General features: G+C 40.5%; 1 protein-coding gene across 2 annotated transcripts in view; it reads left to right on the top strand.

The window, feature by feature from the left end:
• The window catches only part of rxraa (retinoid X receptor, alpha a), a 117138-nt gene that overhangs the window by 90076 nt on the left and 3453 nt on the right, over positions 1-23609 (top strand). Inside the window, exons 5-10 of one of the 2 annotated variants that reach the window (XM_015039688.1) lie at positions 3532-3711; positions 8054-8223; positions 15579-15708; positions 17485-17617; positions 21029-21120; positions 23269-23374. In XM_015039688.1, coding sequence (XP_014895174.1) covers positions 3532-3711; positions 8054-8223; positions 15579-15708; positions 17485-17617; positions 21029-21120; positions 23269-23374 — 811 coding nt within the window. Of the gene's footprint in view, positions 1-3531; positions 3712-8038; positions 8224-15578; positions 15709-17484; positions 17618-21028; positions 21121-23268; positions 23375-23609 lie in introns of both variants that reach the window. The other variant, XM_015039687.1, reaches the window with a different exon arrangement.

Raw genomic sequence — 23609 nt, 5'->3', positions numbered from 1 at the left:
AATGTTATTGACAAGTTCAATTAGTCGTTTCATTCAAAAAGTGAATTTTTTCCGTTTCACTCGGCTCGGTGGTGGAGCAGGAACACCACTGGGTTCGATTCCCTGGGTTCTTTCGCTGCCCTACTTCCTGTCCTGCTACTCATAAATAAAGGCCACTATTTCCCAAAAAAATAAAAATTTCTTAATATGTTCTGTATATTTGTTACACACAGAATGCTATATTTTAAGCATTCAAAATGGTCACTTTAGCTTAGAAAAACAGATTTTTCTTGAGGATAATCAATCTTTAACGGTAAGATAGAAAGCAAGGGTAAGACACAGAGTGCTGCATCCATGCACATTATTAAGAAATTGAGTGAAAGGAAAAAATACAGTAGAAACTGTACCAAGCCCTGGAGAGGATCAAGCAGTAAGAGTAGATTCAAAAGGCACAGAGTGTCTGTGTATGTGTATAACTGGAAAGTTGAGTGGAAGGAAAAGGTTTTGCAAAAGCAACAGGGATATCTGCAACTCATTCAACATTTTTAGGGAGATTTATACAGTGTGGACTTTGCTTGGAGTCATCACTTTAAAAGAAACCGCACATGGACATGTGACTGCTGTGGGGCTAATTAATATATTCTTTTAGACAGCACAAATAATACGTCAGTTGTAGCCTCTTAATTTTTCACTACTTCACTTTTTCCATTCACTAAACTTCATTAATATGCTTCCTCAGTCCTCTTTATTGACATTTGTGAAGTCTATTTTCGTGAAGGTCATAACATCCTCATAAAATAATAATATCTCTCCTAAAATCTGTTTTTATTGGTCTCCTGTTGGGGGTTTTTATGAGCTCATCAAAAATCAACAGGAAAGAAACTCTACCCCACTCTGTCCCTGATTATATCACCATGAGCTGTTGATCCCTGGAAGGTTTGAAATAATCTGTAAACAGCTCGGATGACACCGTCTCTCATTATTACCTAATTAAAAGGAAGTCGGACTACCCCCAAATCTGGCTTAATCCTTCTGGAGCCGCACTAGAAAACCTCCGAAGGAGATCTAAACACGATCGCCGGCAGAGAGCAACCCCGCTGACCACTCTGGCACAACTACAGACTGCCGCCTCTTGCAGTCGGACTCCTCCTGGAAGGACAACAGTCAGCGTAATTCTTCAGAAATCTCTGCTATGTGGTAGGGAAGCCAGAGTCAGGCCACACTTTGGGGGGAAAAGCACATGAAGGCTGCAGCAAGGAGGCGCTTCAGAACCAACATAAATCACGAGGCAAAAGGTCTTAAAGTTAGAAGCAACCAAACCTCACATCGACTTCTACTGAAATACAGAAATACTGTATGTGTGGGAAACTGCACAACGTTGATGTTATTAGTGGGGGAAACTAAAACCTACCAGAGGTGCAGCTGGAGGTGAAAACAAACAGACTGAACCGAATAGAAATATATTATTGTTCAGTCCCAAATACAAAACACATAATTCTGACAAACTTGGCCTAAATTTTGCTTTGGCTTTAAAAAGTGTAAATCTGCAGGACAAATCAGCAAAATACATTGGTTTCTCTTTTAATATTTCAAAATTGCTTACTCTGATTTGAAAAGTCAAATCTGACATTGCTGAAAGTGCTGTTTAACAAAGCATCTTCCTTCCAAAGTCATGATAATCCTGAGTTATTGTTTGACCTAGAGTAACTGAGGTTTTTGCAGAGTCAAAAATTTAATCAATTCCTTATTTTTTTATTTTCCAGCATAAACAAATAGATGACTGTTGAATCATTTTTCCAGAGAAGTCCATTAAAAGCTTTTAACCTTTTGGGGTTAGGTGAATTTTGTTGTCATCCTGCGTCATCGGAGTTGCTTCCGCCCGGTAGGGGAGGAGGGAGAATCAAAACAGTGTTAAATAGCAAGTCATGCTTCATTTGGTGCTGCTCAAGGGCTTTATTTATCTTCTCTGGTGGTCTAAGCGGCAGATATTGAACAAAGAAACAGTTTGAGGAACACTGAAGATGGAAAATGGGCTCCATCCATCATAAAAAACAAAAGCTGTGGCTGTTAGGAACAAGAGGCCGACATGAGAACAGAGTCCTGGTGGAATCTGTCCTCAGTGAGCCTTTGTTTCCCCTCACAACCACAACATAAACTACGGACTCAAGAGTCTGTTCACTTTGATAGAACAAAGAAATAATTATGATCAGATGCTTATCGGACTACAGCTCCCATATGCTGCTAACATGACCGTTAGCAGCATATGTTAGCGCCGTGTCTTCAGTGTAAGTAGCAGGTTGTTGGCTAGCAGCTGGTTTTGTGTTTTGAGCACAACTTGAGTGCAGCAGTTCTTCTTAGTTATTTATTCAGAGCTGTGTGTCACATAAATAAGCACCTGTGGAGAGCACTGGGATGCCTGCTTTGACCCAAGGTGAAAAACAGATGTAATCTTCATGCATTTTTATGTCACAGACACAAACCTTTACTTTGCTTTGGGGGGAATTTATGTCTTAGACCAACATGTAATTTGGTAGTTAGGAACCACAACCATCTGCGAATGGCTTTAATCCACAAATACTTCGGATCCCTTCAAACAACGCTGCCTATTTTAATAGTTCAAACACCAAACGTACTTTAATATGCATTAATGCACACAGAGAAAACTGAAAAAAGAGAATGGCGCTCCTGGATTGGCTGGTTTGCAAACACCAAAAAAGCTAAATGCACAAATAATGAACTATGAATAGGTGAGGATCGACTGTGCATGTTCTTTTATTTTATTTTATTTTATTTATTTAGTTAGTTCTGCAAATAAAAATCTGAAAAGTGTGGCATGTATGTGTATTCAGCTCCTCAGTTACTGTATACTATCAGCTTTTTACGTCTTCAGACTAAAATTTAGTCTGTTGTAGCTCTGGCTGCATGTTTAGTGTTTTGGTTCTGCTCTAATCTGAGCCTCCACTAAAGTATTTATTCAGAATGGTCCTTCATGTCCCTGCAGAAAAAAAGCATCCTCCACAGCATGATGCTACCACCACCATGTTTCAGTTTAAGAATGGTGTGTTCAGTCAGTGTTAGTTTTCTGTTTAAGGTGGAAAAAGAAATTGGTGGCATTGGATTCCTATTCAGGAGTATCAAACCAAAGGGAGCTACATTTGTATGCATGTCACGATCCACAGATTTCTATTGGATATATGGTTTTCCTTCACTGTTAAACCTTTCTTCGTGTTGGTCTAGGACATGAAATCCCAATAAGAGACATTAAACTCTGTGGTTGTAACGTGACAAAATGTGGAAAAGAGAGCAGCACATGGGAGGGATTATTGGAAAAGTCATTTCTACCTTTCCTTGTAATACCAGTCATCTGGATATTGATTTTCTTTACTTTTTTTGCTATATTGCTTCACTTTGCGAATAATAATCTCGTGCATGCCCTGGATTTATTGCTCTTTCTACTGTATTTTGTCTGACATGAGACTCGGTGAGGCACAATCCAGGAAACATCCTGTTAAAAACCCAAAGCAAACAGCCTCTGTCTTCTCCCGTTTCCAGGAAAGCACTATGGTGTCTACAGCTGTGAAGGCTGCAAAGGCTTCTTCAAACGAACCGTTCGCAAGGACTTGACCTACACCTGCCGCGACAACAAGGACTGTGTCATCGATAAGCGCCAGAGGAACCGCTGTCAGTACTGCCGCTACCAGAAGTGCTTGGCCATGGGCATGAAGAGAGAAGGTACAGCACATACCGTTGAGGATAAAGTCCTGCTTAAACAAAACCTGCATCCTGTTCCAACCTGCTTCAGTCAGTGTGTTTTCTTCCCAGAAACCGTTCTGTAATTTAATTTAGGTTTCACCTCTAGAAGCAGAAAGCTGAATGTTTAATATTCTGAAGCAGGATATTTATTCAACAAACTTCTTTTTTTTATTGCAGTAGCATGAATTTTAAAAATACCTTAAATAAAGAAAAACTTGAAAAGATCATCCGCTTCGTGCCAAGAGAAAACTGCTTATTAGTCAAACATTTAGACTAAAAATGTTTGACCAGTAAGCTAAGCTTCCTAGAAACCTCTATCAAAATTTAAAAAGGAATGAATGAATGTAAAAAATAATAATAACAATAATAATATAGCTACATTTATTTTAAAGGTGTTGTTAAAGATGCTAGCAAGAATACGTAGGTATGTCATGCAAAGGCTTTTTCCTCTTTTTCAAAACAAGTTAGTGATTTAGTCACACACATGATGAAGAGTCTTTATTTAATGAATTATATCTACTTCTAAAAACATAAACATTGTCAGTTGTTCAGCAGATTTATAATTGATGTCAGTTTTTATGAATTAACACTTTTTTTCCTCATTTTTGACATAAAATCCATTAGTTTATGTGGATATAAATTTGGACCATTGATCCATGTTCATACCACAACTGAACAAGAAAATCAAACTGCAAACATTCATCATTGAAGAAGAGAGCTTGCTCATGTAAATAAAAAAATAAAAAATTTGTCGCCATGGTAATTTTCACATGTCACTGTTGCATCTTCTGGACAAAGAAAACTCCCTGGAACTCGACGGCGACGTTTCGCCCTCCCCTGACCCTCTTGCCCGGCGAACAGCTTTGATTAAACCCGGAGGCGGTCGATCAGATCTGAGCCTGGCTGTGGAGACGTCAGAGATCGGGCCACAGCGGCCCTCGGAACCAGGAGCGTTTTGTTATGTGAGGGGAAGAAAAACAGGCAGCGAGGTGTGAATTTTAACACTCCATGAAGGTGTTAAAAATATTTGTGCTCTCAGCAGCGCTGTTAAGCTCTCCTTCTCACATTGAGCAAATAAATCAATGCGTCTCTCCATTGTGGTTAAGAGGTTTTTAAATGGAGAGTGCAGATTACGGTGCCTTGCAAATGTAGTCACACCCCTTGAGCTATTTTTTACATTTTGCCACATTAAAACCACAAACTGCACTGTATTTTATTGTGATTTTATGTGATAGACCAACACAAAGATAGTCGTGGAAGGAAAATAAGACGTGGTTATCAAAAGTAGAAGAATGAAAAATAAAAAGAACTCTCTTTTTGCTGTAATTTTCCAGCTGCCTTCCCAAGATTTACGTGTTAGGTAAGAGTTTTTCTGACAAACAGCCCCCAGATGGAAATGTCCACAGTTTTCATAATGGCTCCATATGAAATCGATCCACACAAAAAAAACAAAAACACCATATGCCAACTTAATATACGGGGCCCACAAACACATGTTGGCTGGAACGGTCTGAAAAGGGCGTCTTCTTCCTCCACAAGTTTGCTGCAAACAGGGCTTATTTTGGGTTTGTCTTCTTTCCGCTCTTCTAATATTATTCTAATCTCTAGAATACGTCTACAGATTATCCCACCTGAGCTGTTGATTCTTGCAGCTCCTCCAGAGTCACACCTTAACTCCTTCTCTAACCGACGTTCTCCTTTCAAGGCCTGTCAGATTAGCCGGATCTTCACAGTATGTTTTCTGCTGTGAATTATTCCTTCCCATTTACAGCCTGTGCACTGCAAAAAGCACAAAGTCTCACCTGGTATTTTGTCCAATTTCTAGTGAAAATTTCTTATTAAAATAAGACGAAACTAACTTGTGAGTCATTTTTCTGCAAGACAGGAGCTTGCTTTAAGTCAGTAATTCTTTAATTTTGCTGAAATATGACCAGTTCCACTCGATTATTTCACATATAACATGGGAAAAATGTATTGTTATAAGTGAACAGTCTGAGCTATTGGAGCTTTTTCCATCTATATTAAGGGATTTTTAACTTAAAATAAGCTCCTAAATCTTTCTGAAAAGTTTCTTGTAAGTTAGTTTCATTTCAAGCGTACAAAGATGTTTGTACTAAAAACTAGACAAAAATACTTACACATTTGTTTAAAAGATAAGGCCTGTTTTAAAGCCACGTGCGACGCTGAGCATTTAAACCAATAGTTGTGTCGTATCAGTGCAGCTTTATTTAGGGCTTGTTTAGCTCAGAGAAAGTGTTTTAGATTTCTCTCCATTTTTCCTGACCTTATCTTGGCCTCCTGCCCCCTCCCGCACGCTTCTGTTTGTCATTGTTGGGCTCCGTACTTCGTTCAAGGATATTATCGTTTACTACCTCTTGCCTCACTCCGCGCTCGCCGCCACTCCTCCCCCCCCCCCCCCAACCCCGTTCCCCCGCACCCCGAGGGCTGTGGTTAGCGAACAAGGCAGCAGCAGTAGCCCAAAAGGCTAAGCGAATCCACAGAAAAACAGGATTAAATGAATTTATGCGCTCCCAGTCAGGACAGCAGAGGAGGAGGGAAGAGGGGAGAATAAAGCTAACATGATTTCAGCCCTCCTCACCTCTGTGTGACTCCGACACAAGTATTCTACCCTTGGGCTGACCTCCACTGCCAGACAGCCGTTTCTCCAAAACTGGGGCCCCTTTCTCCTTCTCCTCTGACAACCTCTGCTTCCCTTTCCCTCACAACAAGGCCGAGGCCTCTCCAGTTCTCAACCTGAAATGGAAACCAGAGCAGGGAAAACATAAGAAGACAAGCCGCCCTGCACACTCGGTGTGTAACGTGTGTGTCTTAAGGGTGTGTGCAGACCTGGATGCTCACATTAGCTTTCTAAAAGTCTCCCTTTATGTAACGCTTAACAAGAAAAAAGGCTCTATTAATCCGCAGTTGGAATAAAAAAGCCATAATGTGTTTAAGCATTTATCTGCGGTGCCTCAGATTAAATAAATTACAGCCTTCTGAAAAGACAAAAACATACTCATGCTGCTTTTTTTTTTTTTTTTTACTCGAGGTTTCTCCCGCCTCAGCTATGAGTCTGTCTGTCTGCCCAGCAACAAAATCATTTCCTGTCTCCGAGTCAATCAGATGACAAAATCAACACAGTTGTGTTTTTATCTCTTTTTTTTTATTATTATTATTATTTAATACACGACAAAGTCCTCATTGACTTCTATTCCAGCTTTTTATTGTTTTAAAGAAAAAAGCGAAAGGACTTTAGAGAGTCTTGGAAAAGTATTTATATTCCTGAAACTTTCTGAACTTTGTTGCATTTGATCACATTGCAACCAAACACTTCAAAATGCTATTTTATCAAACAAAAAATGAAATGAACAGCAAAACAACTGATCATTCTTAAAAACAAAAAACATCACAATGCTGATAGGTGGGAATGGCAGCATCATACTGTGAAGACGTTAAAGTTGATGAGTGGAGGAGCTAAATATAGAACAATCCTTGAAGAAAACGTGTTTTAGGCAGCAAATAAAACATAAACATACAAGTGAAGTTTCACTGGAATGTCTCATCAAAGCATATTCATGCGTTAGAATGGCCCAGTCCAAGTCCAGACCTAAATCTAATTGGGAATTGGTTGCAAAACTTAAGAATTGATGTTTTACAGAGACTGTCCGTCCAATTTAAGCCATAAAACGGCATAAATGCCATTATTTACTAATCTGGTAGAGACACATTGCATGACATTTACAGCTGTAACAAAAGCAAAAGGTTGTCCTGCAGGCCACATTTTTCAGATTTTCCTTTTTCAAATAACGCGAAAACTGTGAGTCAGTTACTTTGTGTTGGTCGGCGCAGAAACTCTAAGAAAAATATGTCGAAATTTGACGCGGTTAAGTGATACGAATACTGCTGAAAGGCACTGCATTTGTGGTGTAAGGGAGAAGTGAAAGGCCTTGCATTATTTATGTGTGAATGAAGGATTTGTATAAAAAAGGCTGTGGCTGTTTGTCATTGAGCACAACAGAGGAAAGCAGGTTGCTTTGATGTGGAAACTGGAAGGAGTCCCTGAACGATTCTTCGCTGCTCTGTTGATCCTTTAGGTCCAAGGTCCCCTTTAAAGTCAACGCACACTTAAAAAAAAAAAAAAGAAATGACTGTTGGTTGAACTTGACATAAACTTTCAGCTTTAATCAAAAGTCTGGCTTTGCAAATACCTGTCAGCACGTTTCACGCGGGAGCTAAACGGTGTTCAGCTAAACTTGAAGACATGTTGCTGACGTCAGCGGTAAACAGCAGTAGTGAACGGAATCAGTTTTGTTACATGCAGCCGTCCAGGAGGAGCGCCAGCGGGCCAAGGACAAGAACGAGAACGAGGTGGAGTCCACCAGCTGCGCGAACGAGGACATGCCCGTGGAGAAGATCCTGGAGGCCGAGGAGGCGGTGGAGCCCAAAACCGAGACCTACATCGAGACCAACCTGGGGATGCCGTCCAACTCGGTGAGCGCAGATTCTCCTCTGATCACACACTGTGTCTTCCTCCAACACGTCAGCCTGAAAATGGCCGCTGTTCTCTGCTTCTGCCTGTTTAATCCCCCTAAATCTAGATGTTGGATTGTGTGTTTTTGTTACTAATATAGTACTGGTAAAATGAAAGCAGGCCTCCGGCTTATTAGCAAAACTAAATAGGTGAAATAAGACAAATCTTAATAACTAAACAGCTTTTAAAATTTAAGCTTCTTCTGTTTTATTTTTCTGTTTTTACATAATGAGATTCTTAAAAAATAGCACAATTGTACTATATTTTCACAAAACGTCTAAAGCAATTTATTTATCTTTAACTAAAATCAGAAAGTAGCACATTTTCACAAAGCTACTACAGCATATAATCAGAGTAAAGTTATATTCAATACTTGCTTGTTGTTGTTTTGTGTCAGACTATAGAATGGACACTCACTAAAACTCCTATTGGTTTTTATTGTGCAGAATATTCTACAGTTTTCTTCTGCATTATTGAGCCAGGACCAAAACTAGTTTCATCTGGAACCATATTAGCTGTGCGCTGTTTTATTACCATATTTTTCTACAGAATTAGTCAAATAAATTGTAATGTATGCAGCTCCTGTAGAGGTGAAGGCTGCACTTCAGTGTCTCCTGTAGGTACTTTCTGTCTGCACTGAGAAGTCACTCAATAAAGAAGCAGAGAGAAATACTGAAGTAGAAACTTCAGCTACTAAGTTTGAGAGAGGAGCAGCCCGTTCCTGAACTTCTGCAGAGACTCCTGCATGGAGTTTATTCCTCTGGAAAGTTTTAGCCGTCATGAAGCTGCTGGTCTGAGGTTCGGGTATCGGATTCTGGATTCTTGTTCTGTGTTCTCTCTGCAGTCTCCTCCAAGAGCAATTATCAAATATTAACATATTAACTGCTAAGTTTTCCAAGTTTCTCCACACTATCTAGACTTTGTAAAACAGCATTACAACAGCAAGAGCTTTTTTTTCTTTTGATTTATGTCAAAATATCCAACTTCCATTTGATCCTGGTTGCTTAAGTTAGACTAGGTCTTATTTCAACATCTACTTTTACAAACGTCCCTTATGCTGTTTGTGTGGTTAAAATGTGTAAATGTGGCAGAGAATAAGTCATCAGTGGTGCTTCCTGGTTCCCTGTGTGTCTACTTTAGTTTCTAATGTCGGGGATTCTTAAAATTGTCCCCTCCTCATTTCCTTTCTGAGTAGTTTGTTTTTGAAGCAGTTATCAACAAGGACAAATTACTCATCCTTTTGGCCGTCAAGCTTCTTATCTTTACATTAGCCAGTTTTCTTTGTTTTCATCTGGGGAATAGTTGAGGCCCAAATATCTTTCAAAAAATATATTTCAACCAGCAGTGCAGAGCAACAAGTGGGGGAGGAACAACACCACATTATTATACTCTGGAATAATACTGCCTCCCTGCCACTTTATCTGATATTTCATTAAGTTCTTTTAACCACACAAACAGTATAAGGGATGTTTGTAAAAGTTTTTAAACAGAAGCATTTCTAAGCCTGTGGAAAATAATAGATTTTATACAATATCCTAATTTTATCCTTTTTTGCATGAACTTGAAGATGTAACTTATATTTTAGAATCATCTATAGAGCTTTTCCATCTGTGGCAAAATGTTCAAAAAATATTTCTTCTTTTTATAGTTCTGATCGTTTTTTAACTTTGCCTTGTTCTAAGTGCAAAACGAGTAAACTTAGGAGAGAAAATAGCTTTTTTGGCATTGTTACTTGTATATAATTAATATTTCATATGCTACAAATGTTTTTGTTTTTGTTTTATATGTTTGTTTTTTTTATCTGGTGTTGGATGGGTTTGCTTCAGAACGCAGGTTTAGCTGCTCACTTTCTTTATTCAGCTACGAGTTTCCTTCTTCCTGCTCCCGGTATCAGTCGGACCGTCTTTGACACAGAGGAGACTAAAGAGTGATGAATATTGCAACAGACAGACTGTTCCTGAAAGCATCCCACATACAAGCCGCTGCTTTTTCTGGAATTCTGTTGCAACATTCAAAGCAGAGGAGCCGCGCTGCAGCTTACCAAAAGGACCCGAAGGCGGGAGGGAGGCGGGGAGGGCTTCTGGGAATTATCTGCTTCTGAAGGGAGGGAAATGTCCTGTGAAGTAAAGGTAGAAATGTGAGGGATGTTATGAGAGTAAATGGGAACTATTTTGGTGGGGGGAGATGGAAATGTAGGAGATGAGTGTTGACATAAGGGAGGAAGAGGAGGAGTTAGGATTCAGGAGGGAGCGCCTGGCAGTGAAGACTCAGTGATGCACTGAGTGTGTCTGCGCTCAGTCATCCTGGCTCCCTCGGCGTCTGTTGCCTGCCCAGCGCCAACACAAGAGGACTTCTGAGCGGATAAAAGAAACTTTTGCAAGCTGTCCACAACTAGAAGCTGTATATACTTTCTAAGTTTAAGCAAACTCCTGTGGGATTTTTTGATATTGCAATTTAATAAGAAATGGCAAGCATGGTCCTACAAGCAAACTACGGAAACGTTATAGGGAAGCAAGTAAGCTGCTCCCAAATCCTTCTTGCAAAAGAACTTTTATTCTATTTTTTTCCGTGTCCCGTCCAGCAGTGTAGCAATCAGAATTACGAGAGTGAAGCCCAACAGTTCTACTTTTGTTCTAGTTTTCTCTATAATGCTCCCCCTATTGCTGTTAATCAGGTCCACTTAGACTCCTAATATCACATTTTTAATAAAAGCAGAGTATATTTATCTCTGCACAATATTCTTTTTAGGCTACATAAGAAGTTCCACATTCACAGATTCACCAGTTTTTCTGCAGAAGCATTAGCCACATACAAAACCATAAAGCATTAAATCTAAAGGTGCAATGCTACTCGGCATGCTACTGGCTGGCATGTTCACGGTTTTTAACTGCAGCACCACACTGTAACCAAACTTAGTTGGTGTTTATGTTTTTTTCCTCCCATCATTGTGTACATTTCAGAAATCTTAATGTCTTTTAAAATAGCCGGCTTACTCTGGTGTTTAGTTTCATCTCTGCACTTGAGGCCGGATTAGGACTTGAGCCTTGGTTTTAAATATAGCTAACTCTGCTTTAAACACATTGTTAGTTTCTGTGTTTCACTCACTGTTTACGTGCATCTGCTGTTGGAAATTCATATAAACCAATGGCATAATTCTGAGTATTATGTGACATTTTAGCCGCAAACGTAAATAATGTTACGTATTGCATTGCTTAACAGCATGAAGCGAGAGCATTTTGCATTAGCTCAGAATTCGTTATGCAACGTCTCTGCTAACAACATGGAAGTAACGGTGGCAAGGAAAACAGCCTGATTTTTGTTTCTCTGATTTGGCGCCGCTGACCCTTTCACTAAAGGAGAGCCGACACTTTTGGCACAGTTTCAGCGTCCAGGCGGCCCCGACCAGCACGGCTTCCCTTTCTTTCCGAATAACGTCCGCGTCCAACCCCCCCTGCTGGTGTCCATTGAGAGTCGCTGCCCCGTGCTATAATTAATCACAGGGCCCGGGTCAGGGGTGTACACTGTGAATAGGCCGCTGCCACTGTCTAATGGCTGGGGTCTGGTCTGGCTGAATGAAAGTGTGTTTATCTCATGGTGACCTAGAACAGGAGTTAAAGAGGCGTTAGTAATATGCCTTCACTAGGAGAGGAGGAGAGAGGAGAGATCTCTTCTTCAGGAGATGGATACAAAGCTATCCAGGCTCTTATTTTTACATGTTTGATTTTTCAAGGCTGCTGCTTTGCAATACTTACAGTACATATATTTATTTAAATGTTAATGCAAAAGTTTTTTGTTTTTTTTAAAAGCACCTCTCAAAAACATTCATTCCCTTAACAATCTTTCACATTTTGTCACAAAACAACCCAAAACCTGACGTTTTTTTCAGGATTTTATGTAGTAGATTAACACACAGTGTCTGAATGTTCTTACTTTCATCCACTTGTAATCATCAATGAAATCGTGACAAAAATGGACGAATGTGGTGTTGGCAGCATTATGCCTTTTCCAGGCTTTTCCTCAGAAGAGGGAGAGAAGCTGGTCAGAAATAAATGGACCTCTGTAGAGAAATTATCTAACGAAATATGTTAGACGGTTTAAGACTTCAACAGAGCACTGGCCCTTAAATTTAAAAAAGTGGGACATTAGTTGTTGTTTTTTTTTTTTCAATCTTCATTGCAGCTCAGCTTTCCCTCTCTTGTCACGCTGGTGTAGTCTGGTTCAAGTGGAATAATGAAAAATTGAGAGGGAAATCTTTCTCCACCCTTCCACAAGTGATGAAAATTTCATAGGACAGTATGCAAGCCTGGCAATTCTCTTAAGTAGTGGGGATGATGGTGATGAAGCGCATGTGTGCTGTAAATCCTTCGATTTGCCTGGAACAAACACAGCCGGGTTTTATGGTCACGGGGAAAATGTCTTTCACACAAATTTCTCCTTCGCTTCAGACTTTTGGCAGGCTGCAGTTCCAGCCCCGTGTTTCCATACAGTGAGGTTACGGTTACAGTTACAGTGGCCCGGCCCGGTGCAGATTCTTTTCCTTGCAGACTGATAACATCCCAAATACAGTTCCACGACCCGAGCATTAAGTACAGTAACGCGATGCTCGTAAATCGTCTCAGGAAACTGTAAGCTCCTCTCCCCTGTCCTCTCCTCCGACGGAGGCAAAGAAACAAGGTCAGTGTAAACACGGCTAAGATATCCATACAACATTCATGAGACCCGGAGTGTCTAACAAGAATCCCGGGACTCTTATTCTAATGAAGAGGAGGAGGAGACTGGGGGTTGGTGGCCTGATGGTGGCACACATCTGAGCCCTCCCTTCTACTCCGTTTTTTTTTTTTTTTTTGTTGTTTGTTTTTTTTTTTTTTTTCCCCCAGTCTGCCCTGTGGAAGGAATTAGCTCAATCTGTTTGTGTTTCTGAGAGGAAACGCTGCTCACGAAAACCGTCGCTCAGAGCTGCACCGTCCATCGTTTCCCACGGAGATCAGATGCTGAAATATTCATAAGACGCCAGTTGTCTCTGTGGCCCCATTGGGAGAATAAGGCAACTTTTAGTTTCAAGAACAGTTCAAGCTTTGTTTCTGGTTTAAATTCTATATATATAAAGATATATATATATAAATGCATTCATCTCAGATATCCATCTGCAATGCTCTGCAGGCATCACAAATCTGTTTGGGATGGAACGGGGAAGAGAGGCCTGGGTCGCCTTTGGCCTGCACATTAAGAACAGAGGATTCGCGTTTTCTCCTTCATCTTGAACTAATCTTCTCTAGAGAGCAGCAGTTGATGTCAAGATCTTCCCAGCTTTTAGCATCGATCTGTGGGATTTGGTTTAGGAAGTCGGGGAGAAGTTACTGACTCTCTTCGGCAGACTGCGAGTTCACACGGGGACTCGTCGTTTAAGAATATTTACTAGACTTAATTTTATGCAAAAAGGAAAAGTGTGCCTGTTTATACATATGCATATCAGTGGGTTGGACGCCTGGGATGATGGTAAACTTCTTGTCAAAGACTGACAGTATTGTTCAGGATGTCCAAAAGGAGTTTCATCTCAGCAAAGTAGTCATACAGTATGCATGTGTTGCATTAATATTCTGCGGCGATTCCCTTTGGAGCGTGATATTGTACCTCTGAATCTAAAGCGCAGGAACACTTTATGAGAAGCTCTATTTGATGTTGGTTTGGTGCAAACAAGAATGATTTTCTTTGTTTCGTCTTCAAAAACGTTTCCACGACTTTAGGTAGCTGAAATGTTCTCTAAGAATCCTAGGATGTTGAGTACGTTCTGGTTAAACAGGTTTTCCACTTTTAATGGACTTTCAATGCAACTTTTAGAGCAACTTTGCGTTAAAAGTGTCATTATTTACCAAATGACAGTTTATGACAACAGACATTCATAAAGGCTCCTTCATGTTCATAACAGGTGTTATGTCATGTTGTCATGTCAGTCTTATGCACACCTCGTCAAATAAAGTGTTATTGGTAATTCTGTCAGACATGTTTACAACACCTGTGTAAGTTTGGGTTCACTGGCCTGTTAGAACAACCAGAGTTTGGTGGTTTAGGTCTCCTTGACCAAATGCTGACATGTACAGCTGTTTAATTCTGAAGTTTTTACTTGTAGGAAAATTGATCTTGTGTTTAAAACTTGTGAAAGCTGAATGCTGTATAATTTCTATACTTAGGAAGCCAATGACATGACCTTTATTCATGTAGTTAGTGACTGTAAATTGCTAACATGAACTGATTGTAGACCTGAAGAAAAAAAAAAAAAAAAAGAGGACCACATTTTTTAGACGTAATTAGAAAATTGCAACGCAGTTCTGTGCACTGCGACGTTCGATTAAGCAACATTACTGCAAATGTTACGTTTTGGGACTGGAAGAGACGAAAGGCTTTGAAACCCATTTTCTTAGAGCTGTAGGATCTTTCTGTTTTTCTGCTTTTATGATCGCGTCTCCTTGAGGCCTGTGGAGTCCCATAAAGTCAAATCAGTAAATTGTTCTGGCTTTTATTCTGGTTCATCTGCACTGTTTATCAGAAAGAGAAACTAATCAGTGTTCTTGTTCTTGGCACTGGAAGCGCAATCCAGTAGGACGCCTAGCAGACAACACGATCCTGGGAGCTTAGTTTTATCATTTAACACACTTTAATGATTACACTCCAGTTAATCTTCTGAGCTCCTAAATCACTAGAAAAACAAAAATAGGCACCACTTCTGAATTTATTTTTTTTTATATGGGGGTAAAACAAGAGATCTTGAAACCTCTTTTAGCTGAATAACTAGGGGTAGATATGAGTTATGCACATAATGTAGGTTACACATTTTACAGTCCCCTTCTGGTTGGCAATAAAGCTCCCTCTGACTTGTTTAGTAGTAAAGTGTCAGTTGAGCCCCTCGAAGGCCCTCTTGAGCTCTTCTAGTTCTCCAATAGTGTTTCAGCTAAAAGCTCCCCGAAGACGGAGCGCGCTCGGCAAAGCTTGTTTTTTCACCGCCAGCTCTCTGCAGGTATTTCCTCCACAAGCTGGGACAGAATCACTGTTTGTTTTGTCTTCCTGCTTGCCTTCCTTTTGACAGGCTATCACTCCCAGCGTAGCACTCATGCTGCCGTCATTATGTGTGTGAAAGCACAGTGATTGGTAGCTCACAGGTATCCCGAGATCAGGCTCTGGGCCAAAACACACCAACGTAACAAAAACACAGACACACACACACACAAAAAAAAAAAAAAAGAAATGACACCTATTCATTGTGCCTATGCTTCTTTTCGTGTGTGTGTGTGTGTGTGTGTGTGTGTGCGCTTTCCTGCAGCCCAACGACCCAGTGACAAATATCTGTCAGGCAGCAGACAAGCAGCTTTTTACTCTGGTGGAGTGGGCCAAGAGGATTCCCCACTTCTCGGAGCTGCCGCTGGACGACCAGGTCATCCTGCTACGAGCAGGTACGTGAGCTCGAGTTCAGGAGTTCTAAAGAAAAATACTGTGGTGAACTGTGTTTCCTTTAAATGTTATGATTTTTGCCAACAATAGCTGTGATATTTAGATGAACCTCCCTGGTTTATTGTGCAAGATTGCAGAAGGGGAGTTGCCTATCTCCAGGGTCATCGGGCAAGAGGCCAATTTGCCAGTCGATCTTACGCACAGAATGACCAACATGATGATGAAATATGTTGCTAAATCCCTGTGGGACGTTGCTCAGACTCTTATGAAAAAAATTTGCTTCCACAGTGATCTTTGATACATGTGGAATACGCATCAAACGGCAGAAAATAATTCCAATCTGCATGAAGCCTGGGAGCTGATTCAGGCTAATTCACAACAACTGGCATTAGCAGTGGTGTGATCTATGCTGAGCTGTGAACGGCATGCGTTACCTGTTAAGGGCTATTTGGTCCTAATATTATTAAATCAGAAGCTGTTCCCACATCCTCAGCACCATGAGCTGGACTCTGTCCAGACTCCCCAGTTCTCATCGATCTTGTTTGTGGGGTTCAGGGACAGAATCTCATGGCACATTCTTGGAGAGGAGCGTCTCTGGTTCAGGAACCTTGGACTTACTTGTCGCCCATGACGGACTACAGTTTGTATTTTCAAGCCGTAGTCTTCATCAGTCACTGGAGCACATTGCAACCAAGTGCAAGGGTCCAAGACGAGATTCAAGTGTGAGATCATGGTTCTCGACTGGGAAATGTTGACAGGCTCTGTTTGGGTTGGAGTTTGTGTTTTTTTTTTGTTTTTTTTTAGGTTGAAAGTTATTGTTGATTCAGATGGTGTGATTTTAAGAAAATAGATACAGAAGACAACACAGTGCATCCCTCTTCAAGCAGGCTAAAAGCTGTTTCTACCAGCCCAGCTTGAATCAACAGACAGGCCTCCAGTTGCCATTTGCATCTTGTGGAAAATGACGTAAGCTAGCTGCTAAGTATTAGCTATGCAGCTACTTGGAGTACAGAGTGAATCATCTGTCACTTCAGCTACATTCACCAACATCACAAGTAGGACGGCAACACATTGCCTTTATTCTTTGCCTGTCACTCCAGATTACACCATTATGGTATCTGTCCATCCCTAAGAAAACGAACAGGGGGCAAAAAAATAAAAAAATCCCCTCTTCCCGTGATTGCTCCTCAAGCCTTCACATATATAACGATGCAGAGATTTCACCAAACTGGAGTGAGATGTTATTCTGCACAGCTCGTCTCTTCTTCTCGTCTCCCAGGTTTTCTATAAATAACCACTTTAGTTCTGCTGTGTCACAGATAAAAGCATCGCGGCTCCTCTCATGGCCAAACTCAACTGTAGGGAGAAGAGGCGAGTTGTTGCCAGGCAGAACAGTTAAAGGAACCCCGTCCCTCATCCGCCGGCGTCTCTCGTCTATGCCACTCCCCCCCCTTTCCGCCCCCCCCCCCGACCCCCCACCCGCGCCTTGGCACGTCAAGCTTGTTGTCTTTATTGTGATGGCAGGCGCAGTTCATCCCTTTTACACGCTTGTCTCCTTAGAAAGCATGATTCCAATGTCTCAGTGATAACCTGATGCTTGCGCTTGAGGGAGCTTCGGGGTTTTTTGCGGCTCGGCTTTAATTGATTCATTGGAATTCTGCCTTTGTTGTCGTTTTAATTTTGCTTGAACGCTGTGTGAACTTTTGTACTTGGATTTACCTTTTTCTTTGCACTTTTTTTTTAACTATCCTTTGCCTTGATCCCTCTCCTCATCTCAGGTTGGAATGAACTCCTCATTGCATCATTTTCGCACCGTTCCATCGCAGTAAAGGATGGGATTCTGTTGGCGACGGGCCTGCACGTGCATCGCAACAGCGCCCATAGTGCCGGAGTGGGAGCCATCTTTGACAGGTCAGTGTTACTATTTTGCAGTTCCTAAAAAGTCTGTTAGAGTTATATTTTTTGTTTTTAAACCTAGAGAAATTGCATAATTGGTCGAGGCAAGACACGTTATGCACAAAGTGATATTGTCTAAAACATAGTGAAATCCAAAATCTTAGAATTTCAGAAGTTAAAATATATTTTTAATATAATAATATATGGTTCAAACTTGTCTTTCTGGTTGAAGCAAAGCTTGCAATTCATTTACACACATAGTCTGGGGGGAAAGAGGAGAGGATAGCTTGAGGTCCAATTGGAAATTTCCACAGCCAGGATCATCAAACGTGCTTGAAATGTGTCTCACTTTGTGAGTAATCTTTAAAAAGAAAAAAAGTCTCACTTTTTGAACTGAATTACTGGAATAAATTACCTTTTCAATGAGATTTCAATTTGTGAGATGCATCTTTGGAAGACCTTGATGTGATGACTAAAGTTTGCTGGTAGCAAGAATTCTTTTGACGGAGTCGACAAAGTTCACTTAAGGTGAAAATGTTCTCTTTCTGTGCAGCTTTTAAAACCAAGTGAAGTTTCCAGCCTTTAATAAGTACATTTGAGTAAAGTCATTTCATCTCTTTGACAGCATATGACATTTCTAGTTCTTCAATGAAAACATTACATTGACTGCAAACCACCGGGTTGCTTTGCTGAGGGTGAAGCAGCACAGAAATTATTGATTAACTCCACTGTATTAAATATTTACACCTGGGTGCATCAGGGCTCTCAGAGAGAACCCCGAGCTGCTTCAGAAAATGTCAAAAAATCCATGCAAAGTTCAGCCGCAGCCAAGTTTGGAGCGAAGCAGGAACCGCCCTGGTGGTTGTTATTGACATTGCGTGGCAGAGAACTGACTGACTGTCGGAGATATCACATAAGTCCATGGCATGAGTTCTGCTGCATCGCAACTTGAGCAGAAGTAACACAAGTGGAAAAGTTGCAAATATATGTATACATTCCTGACTGCAGAATCAACATCCAAGCGGTGAAAGAAGAATTATCTTGAATAAAACACATTCCTTAAACAACTCTAGATAGTATTCAATCAGTGGAAATGAAAACTGATTCAGGAAGACAACAAATCCAGCCACGGTCACATGATCGAGCAAAAGAGAGCTCCAGGAAAATAAAAACCTAGCCCAAGTGATGTAGGTCGACCTAATACAAGAGTTCACGTTTTAAAATGAGAAATCAACTGAGCTTTTAGAAAACCTTCTAAAGATCATTGAGTGACACAGCAAAAGAAAAATAAAAACATACCAGGCTGTTGACAGACATCACTCATGCAGTTTGAGTTATTTCAAACATTTCTGCCAAGAAGAATTTAGAGAAGTGTACAAAGGAGAGCCGGGCTAAGCGTGTAAGATCATCGCTAAGACGACTCCAGCTTTCAGTCGGCGTCAAAAACTGCCCACTGCCGTGGAGTGGAAGTGAGACGTTTGGATAAAACATATCTTTTTTTGTGAAAAGTACAGTTTTGTTCAGAACCGTGTAGAAATTTTCAGTTTGTCCCGTTCTCATGAATGACTAAAGAAAGCTTGTGTGCGTTACGTTTTCATAAGTTTCTTTTTCTGCAGTTTTGTTTTTAGTTTATTCTTGTTGCATCAAGCTTTGCCTACAACTCTAAACCAATGGCGATTCCTACTGCTGCTGTTTTTCATGAGGCATTCATGTGTTAGATTTTTAGGGGTGGAGTCTTGTTGATGGACTCTCGTCTTTAAAAGGGCTGGCGGTTCAATACGTTCTGTTTGACTCCCGGTGGGAGGCTTGTATCCCAAAACATGTCAAAAATGGTACTTAGTTTTCATGAATGCACCATGGAAACGCAACTAACCCAGAAACCACTTCAACACATATATCATTTTTCTAATTTATAACTAATTGATCTTTTTTTTTTTGATCTGGTTGAGCTATGGATTTCTTTTGCAAAATTAAATTTCAAATCACCACCAGACTGATTAAAACCTGTGGCGTTCCACTAGGTCGTGTTGTCGGCCCTAATTTATTGAGAGTTGTTTGACTCACTTATTTTAGGATTGATGATGAAAACATTGAGTTTTTTAAACGCCACTGTGTTGCAAAACATTTATTTGTACAGAACTGTTTAACAAATGGTGGTTGTTGGTTAGTTGGTGAGCTCATTTAGCCCACTTCATGTTGTCAGACTGGTTCTGTTTAGCCGATTTCGTGATTCAACACGTCTGGCTGCAGTCAAGCCGTCATTTGACTGGTCAAATTCAGTTCAACTGTCCAAAACACTTGGTTAAGCACAGTTAATTCATGAATTAACAAAGGGGAGATTATTGTTTCTATGGAGGACAGATTGGTTTCTTTTCTTGAAAAATTCAAGTGTGGTTGGAAAAAAAACCTGTTGGTTCCTGGTTTGTTCTTGACGGTAACCGTTTGGATCAGACAGCTGCAACTTGGACGCGGTCGGGTTCTGCAAAAAGACAAAGAAGGGCGGCGTTTAATCTGCTGAGTCGTTCAGACGTTTAGACGCTTTTTTTATCGATCCATATAATTCATTAGGGGTTATTTCTCAGGAAAATGAGCAGTGAGCTGGAGACAGCAGAGGACAGACAGCTGCTGTCAACAGGCCAGTTGTTGAGTCACAGGACATTTTCCGTCTCTGCATTAACTGTGGCAAGTATTAAGATCCAGAGCACAGATTATGCTTCCTTATCAACTCCTTTCTCTCTCTTTCCCCATACAAATGAAGAGACTGATTAACTTACACACTTTAGTCTCTTTTTTTCTTTCCTCTTTTGGCTCTGTCGTTCCTCCTCGGAGCAAATTAAATTAGCAGTGAGTCACAATTGACTTAACAATCCTGAGGGCCTGAAAGAAAAGGGAAGCGAGAGGAGAGAGTAAGAGCAGGCGGCACGGCGAGGGTGTGACCCCGTCAGAGAGGGGTGAGGAGTTCGGGCAAACCCACCCTGTGATGTCACGCGCAGACGGTGGGCGTTCGGGTGTCGGGTTACAGCTTGTGTTTACTCTGCGGCTCTTTTCTGTATGAAAACCACGAACTAAATATAATTGCTCTGTAGGGCTGTAAAGTTTTCCACTGATGTAACGGTGCCTCGCAGTGCATTCGTGTGCGTTTATTTTTAAACAGATGTGAGCTGCTTAGCGGTTTGAAAACATATTTTTAATATACCAGTCGGGATAATTAACTTGAAGAGCAGTTAGCAGCAAAAAATAAATAAAAAAAATGTACCAATTACAGTCAAGCGGTTTTCTGTGATGTGAACTTTTCTGGTTCTTGTTTGGTTGTTTGACATAAAACAGTAGCCAAGAAAAAAAAAAAGTCTTTGAAAAACCACAGATCTGCCTTTATTTTATATATATATTTAATCTCATCTTGCTCCTGTCTTGTCTTGTGTTCAGGGTGCTCACAGAGCTGGTGTCAAAGATGAGAGACATGCAGATGGATAAGACTGAGCTGGGTTGCCTCCGAGCCATCGTCCTTTTCAACCCAGGTAACAATCATGAGCAAGTTTCACTTTCAGCTAGAGCTTTGAAAAAGCTCTGCAAAGTGAGGGTTATAAAGGAGGAGCATGAAAAACCCAGTTATGCTTCTAAAGAGGGTAATAACAGGGCGCAGGAGCTCTGTATTTATTCATACACTGAGTGCTGTCCAAAAGCCTTGATTTAGCCATTATTCCTTTGTATTTTGCTTCCGACAGTCAAACTGTTTTTATGATATTTGGACATGCTCTTGAATTGTTTTCCCAACTTTCTGAAGGTTTTTCCATTTTCTTTATTTTTCAGTTCGGACTGTGCACCTTGAAAATAACATCTCTCTTTCTTATTTCCCACAAAGAACACCGCTCATTTTCCGTGCAAGCAAACATTATTTTCATTTCATCCTCCGCTTGTCAAGTTTTCTGTAAACTTTTAGGACACGGTGGTGCTCCAAAGAGTTCTCCAGGAGTTACCTTGATGGATAAAAATAAATAATATTCTCCGCCAGGACAGCCTAGAGATAAGATTTCGGATTCTTTTTTTTCCCAAGTCCTCCTGTATGCAGACACAACAGCAGTTCATCTCTAGAGCTTGGAGTCATTTCTTATGGATGAATGTGTAGGTTTGGAGGTCAGAGTTGATTTCTGGTCACCTATAAATACTGAAAGAAGCCAATTGTCCATAAAGAAAACTGCAAACATATATGGATATATATATATATATATATATATATATATATTCTGTCCATCCATTCATCCAAGTAGTACGTTGTTCTTTTCTCTTATTTTAACTCATATAGAAGCTTCTATATTGTTTATTTTTTGTATTTTCCTGTAAAGTTTGTGTCAAAGATGAGGGGGAAAAAAAACTCCTGGTTTGAGGTTCACACAACCTTATCAGGCCAAATGTCATCCATGTTTACCGAAGCTTCCTGTTAATGTGAGTCAGGGTGTTAAATGACTCGGTACGGGGGCCTCCCTGGTCCCTCCGGGGGCCACAGTGGATCTGCTAGCCCGGGACGGGCTGATCCCCTTATGTTCATTTTGTTCCAGCCGCATCCAGGAGGTTCACTGGCCTCGGTTTGCTTTGCTGCCCGACTCCCGTTAATTAGCGGGTTTGCGAGATTCGGGCTATCTGGGGGCGTAGAGGGGGGGGGGATGACGCTAACAGGGGCCCTCAGTCGTTCCTTTCCCACACCATGCGAACTAGTCCAGCCATTATTAAAAGAGCAGCGCTTTGTCGAGCTGAAACGTTCATCAATGACTTGTTTGTTTTCCAGTGTCTTTCTGTTGAGCCTAAATTAGCGCAGCCTTAATTGGGCCAACCCGGACCGGACCGGGCCGGGCCGGACCGGGCCTGGACTGAGCTCACAGGGTTAAAGCTTAATGTGGAAGTCACATCCTGACTGTCCGGGAAAATCACAGCGCTTTGTAGAAGCAAATAAATACAACTTAATTCGCTAAACGCTCACTGCATTATTACAAAATGTGTTGACATGACTCATTGTCCTTTTCTGTGTCATTTTAGTTTTGAGGCTCTTTTGAAGCCTGTCTTGCAATTTCATTTTAAAATGTTAAAAATTGAACCGCTTATTTTAGTAATAATTTTGGCCACAAGGCTTTAATGTTCGAGAGCCATTAGTTCCTTTGTCCAGTAATAGTTTAAATAAAGATATAAGTAAAAATTACAATTATTTTTTTAACACGTAAACTTAAAATATGCAATAAATTGTTAAATTAAAAGAAAAACCTAAATTATTCACCATTAAATGTTATATTAGTTTTTGTTTGATATTTCAGTCCATCATGAAATACTATTATTTGATTGGTCCAACATCAGACCAATATTTTTGTCTATATAATAAATATTATTTAGCACTTAGTACAATAAACACAGGACTACAACATTATTCAGACAATTTTGTGAGTTTTATCAGAAAATTAACACAAAATATAATTGAATAATATATATGGTTTTGTACATATATATATAAACTTAATGGATTTCCATGTATTTTCTTTCTTTTTTTTTAAATAAACATTTATTTAATCAACTTCCTCTTTTGGCACGACCTTCAGAAGGACGTAAGAAAATGAGGAAATGCGTTTTGACTGCAGTGAGGTCTGATCTAAGCCGGCTCATTTCTTCTTGTGTGTTTACAGACTCTAAAGGTTTGTCCAACCCAGGTGAGGTTGAAGCTCTGAGAGAGAAAGTCTACGCGTCTTTAGAGGCTTACTGCAAACAGAAATACCCCGAGCAGCCGGGCAGGTGAGACTAAAGAGCAGCCAGAGAATCATAAACACTATCAGATGTTCTGCGTTATGCAGATGACATCTTCCTTTCATAAGGTATTTATGTGCGGTTGTTTACTAGCAGACTTTATGAAAGGAAGATTGGAAATTAATACGGTGAAATGTAACATACATACATATATGTATTTATATATCACATGGTTCAAAGCGTGGGGAAAAAAGTAGCAGCTTATAGTCTGAAAAATACGTAC

Source organism: Poecilia latipinna, unplaced genomic scaffold, assembly GCF_001443285.1.
Source record: "Poecilia latipinna isolate Pla-1442-1.1 unplaced genomic scaffold, P_latipinna-1.0 Scaffold479, whole genome shotgun sequence".
In the NCBI taxonomy this organism is placed as follows: Eukaryota; Metazoa; Chordata; class Actinopteri; order Cyprinodontiformes; family Poeciliidae; genus Poecilia; species Poecilia latipinna.
The sequence above is the reverse complement of the archived record's forward strand: the minus strand, read 5'-3'. Positions and strand labels throughout refer to the sequence as shown.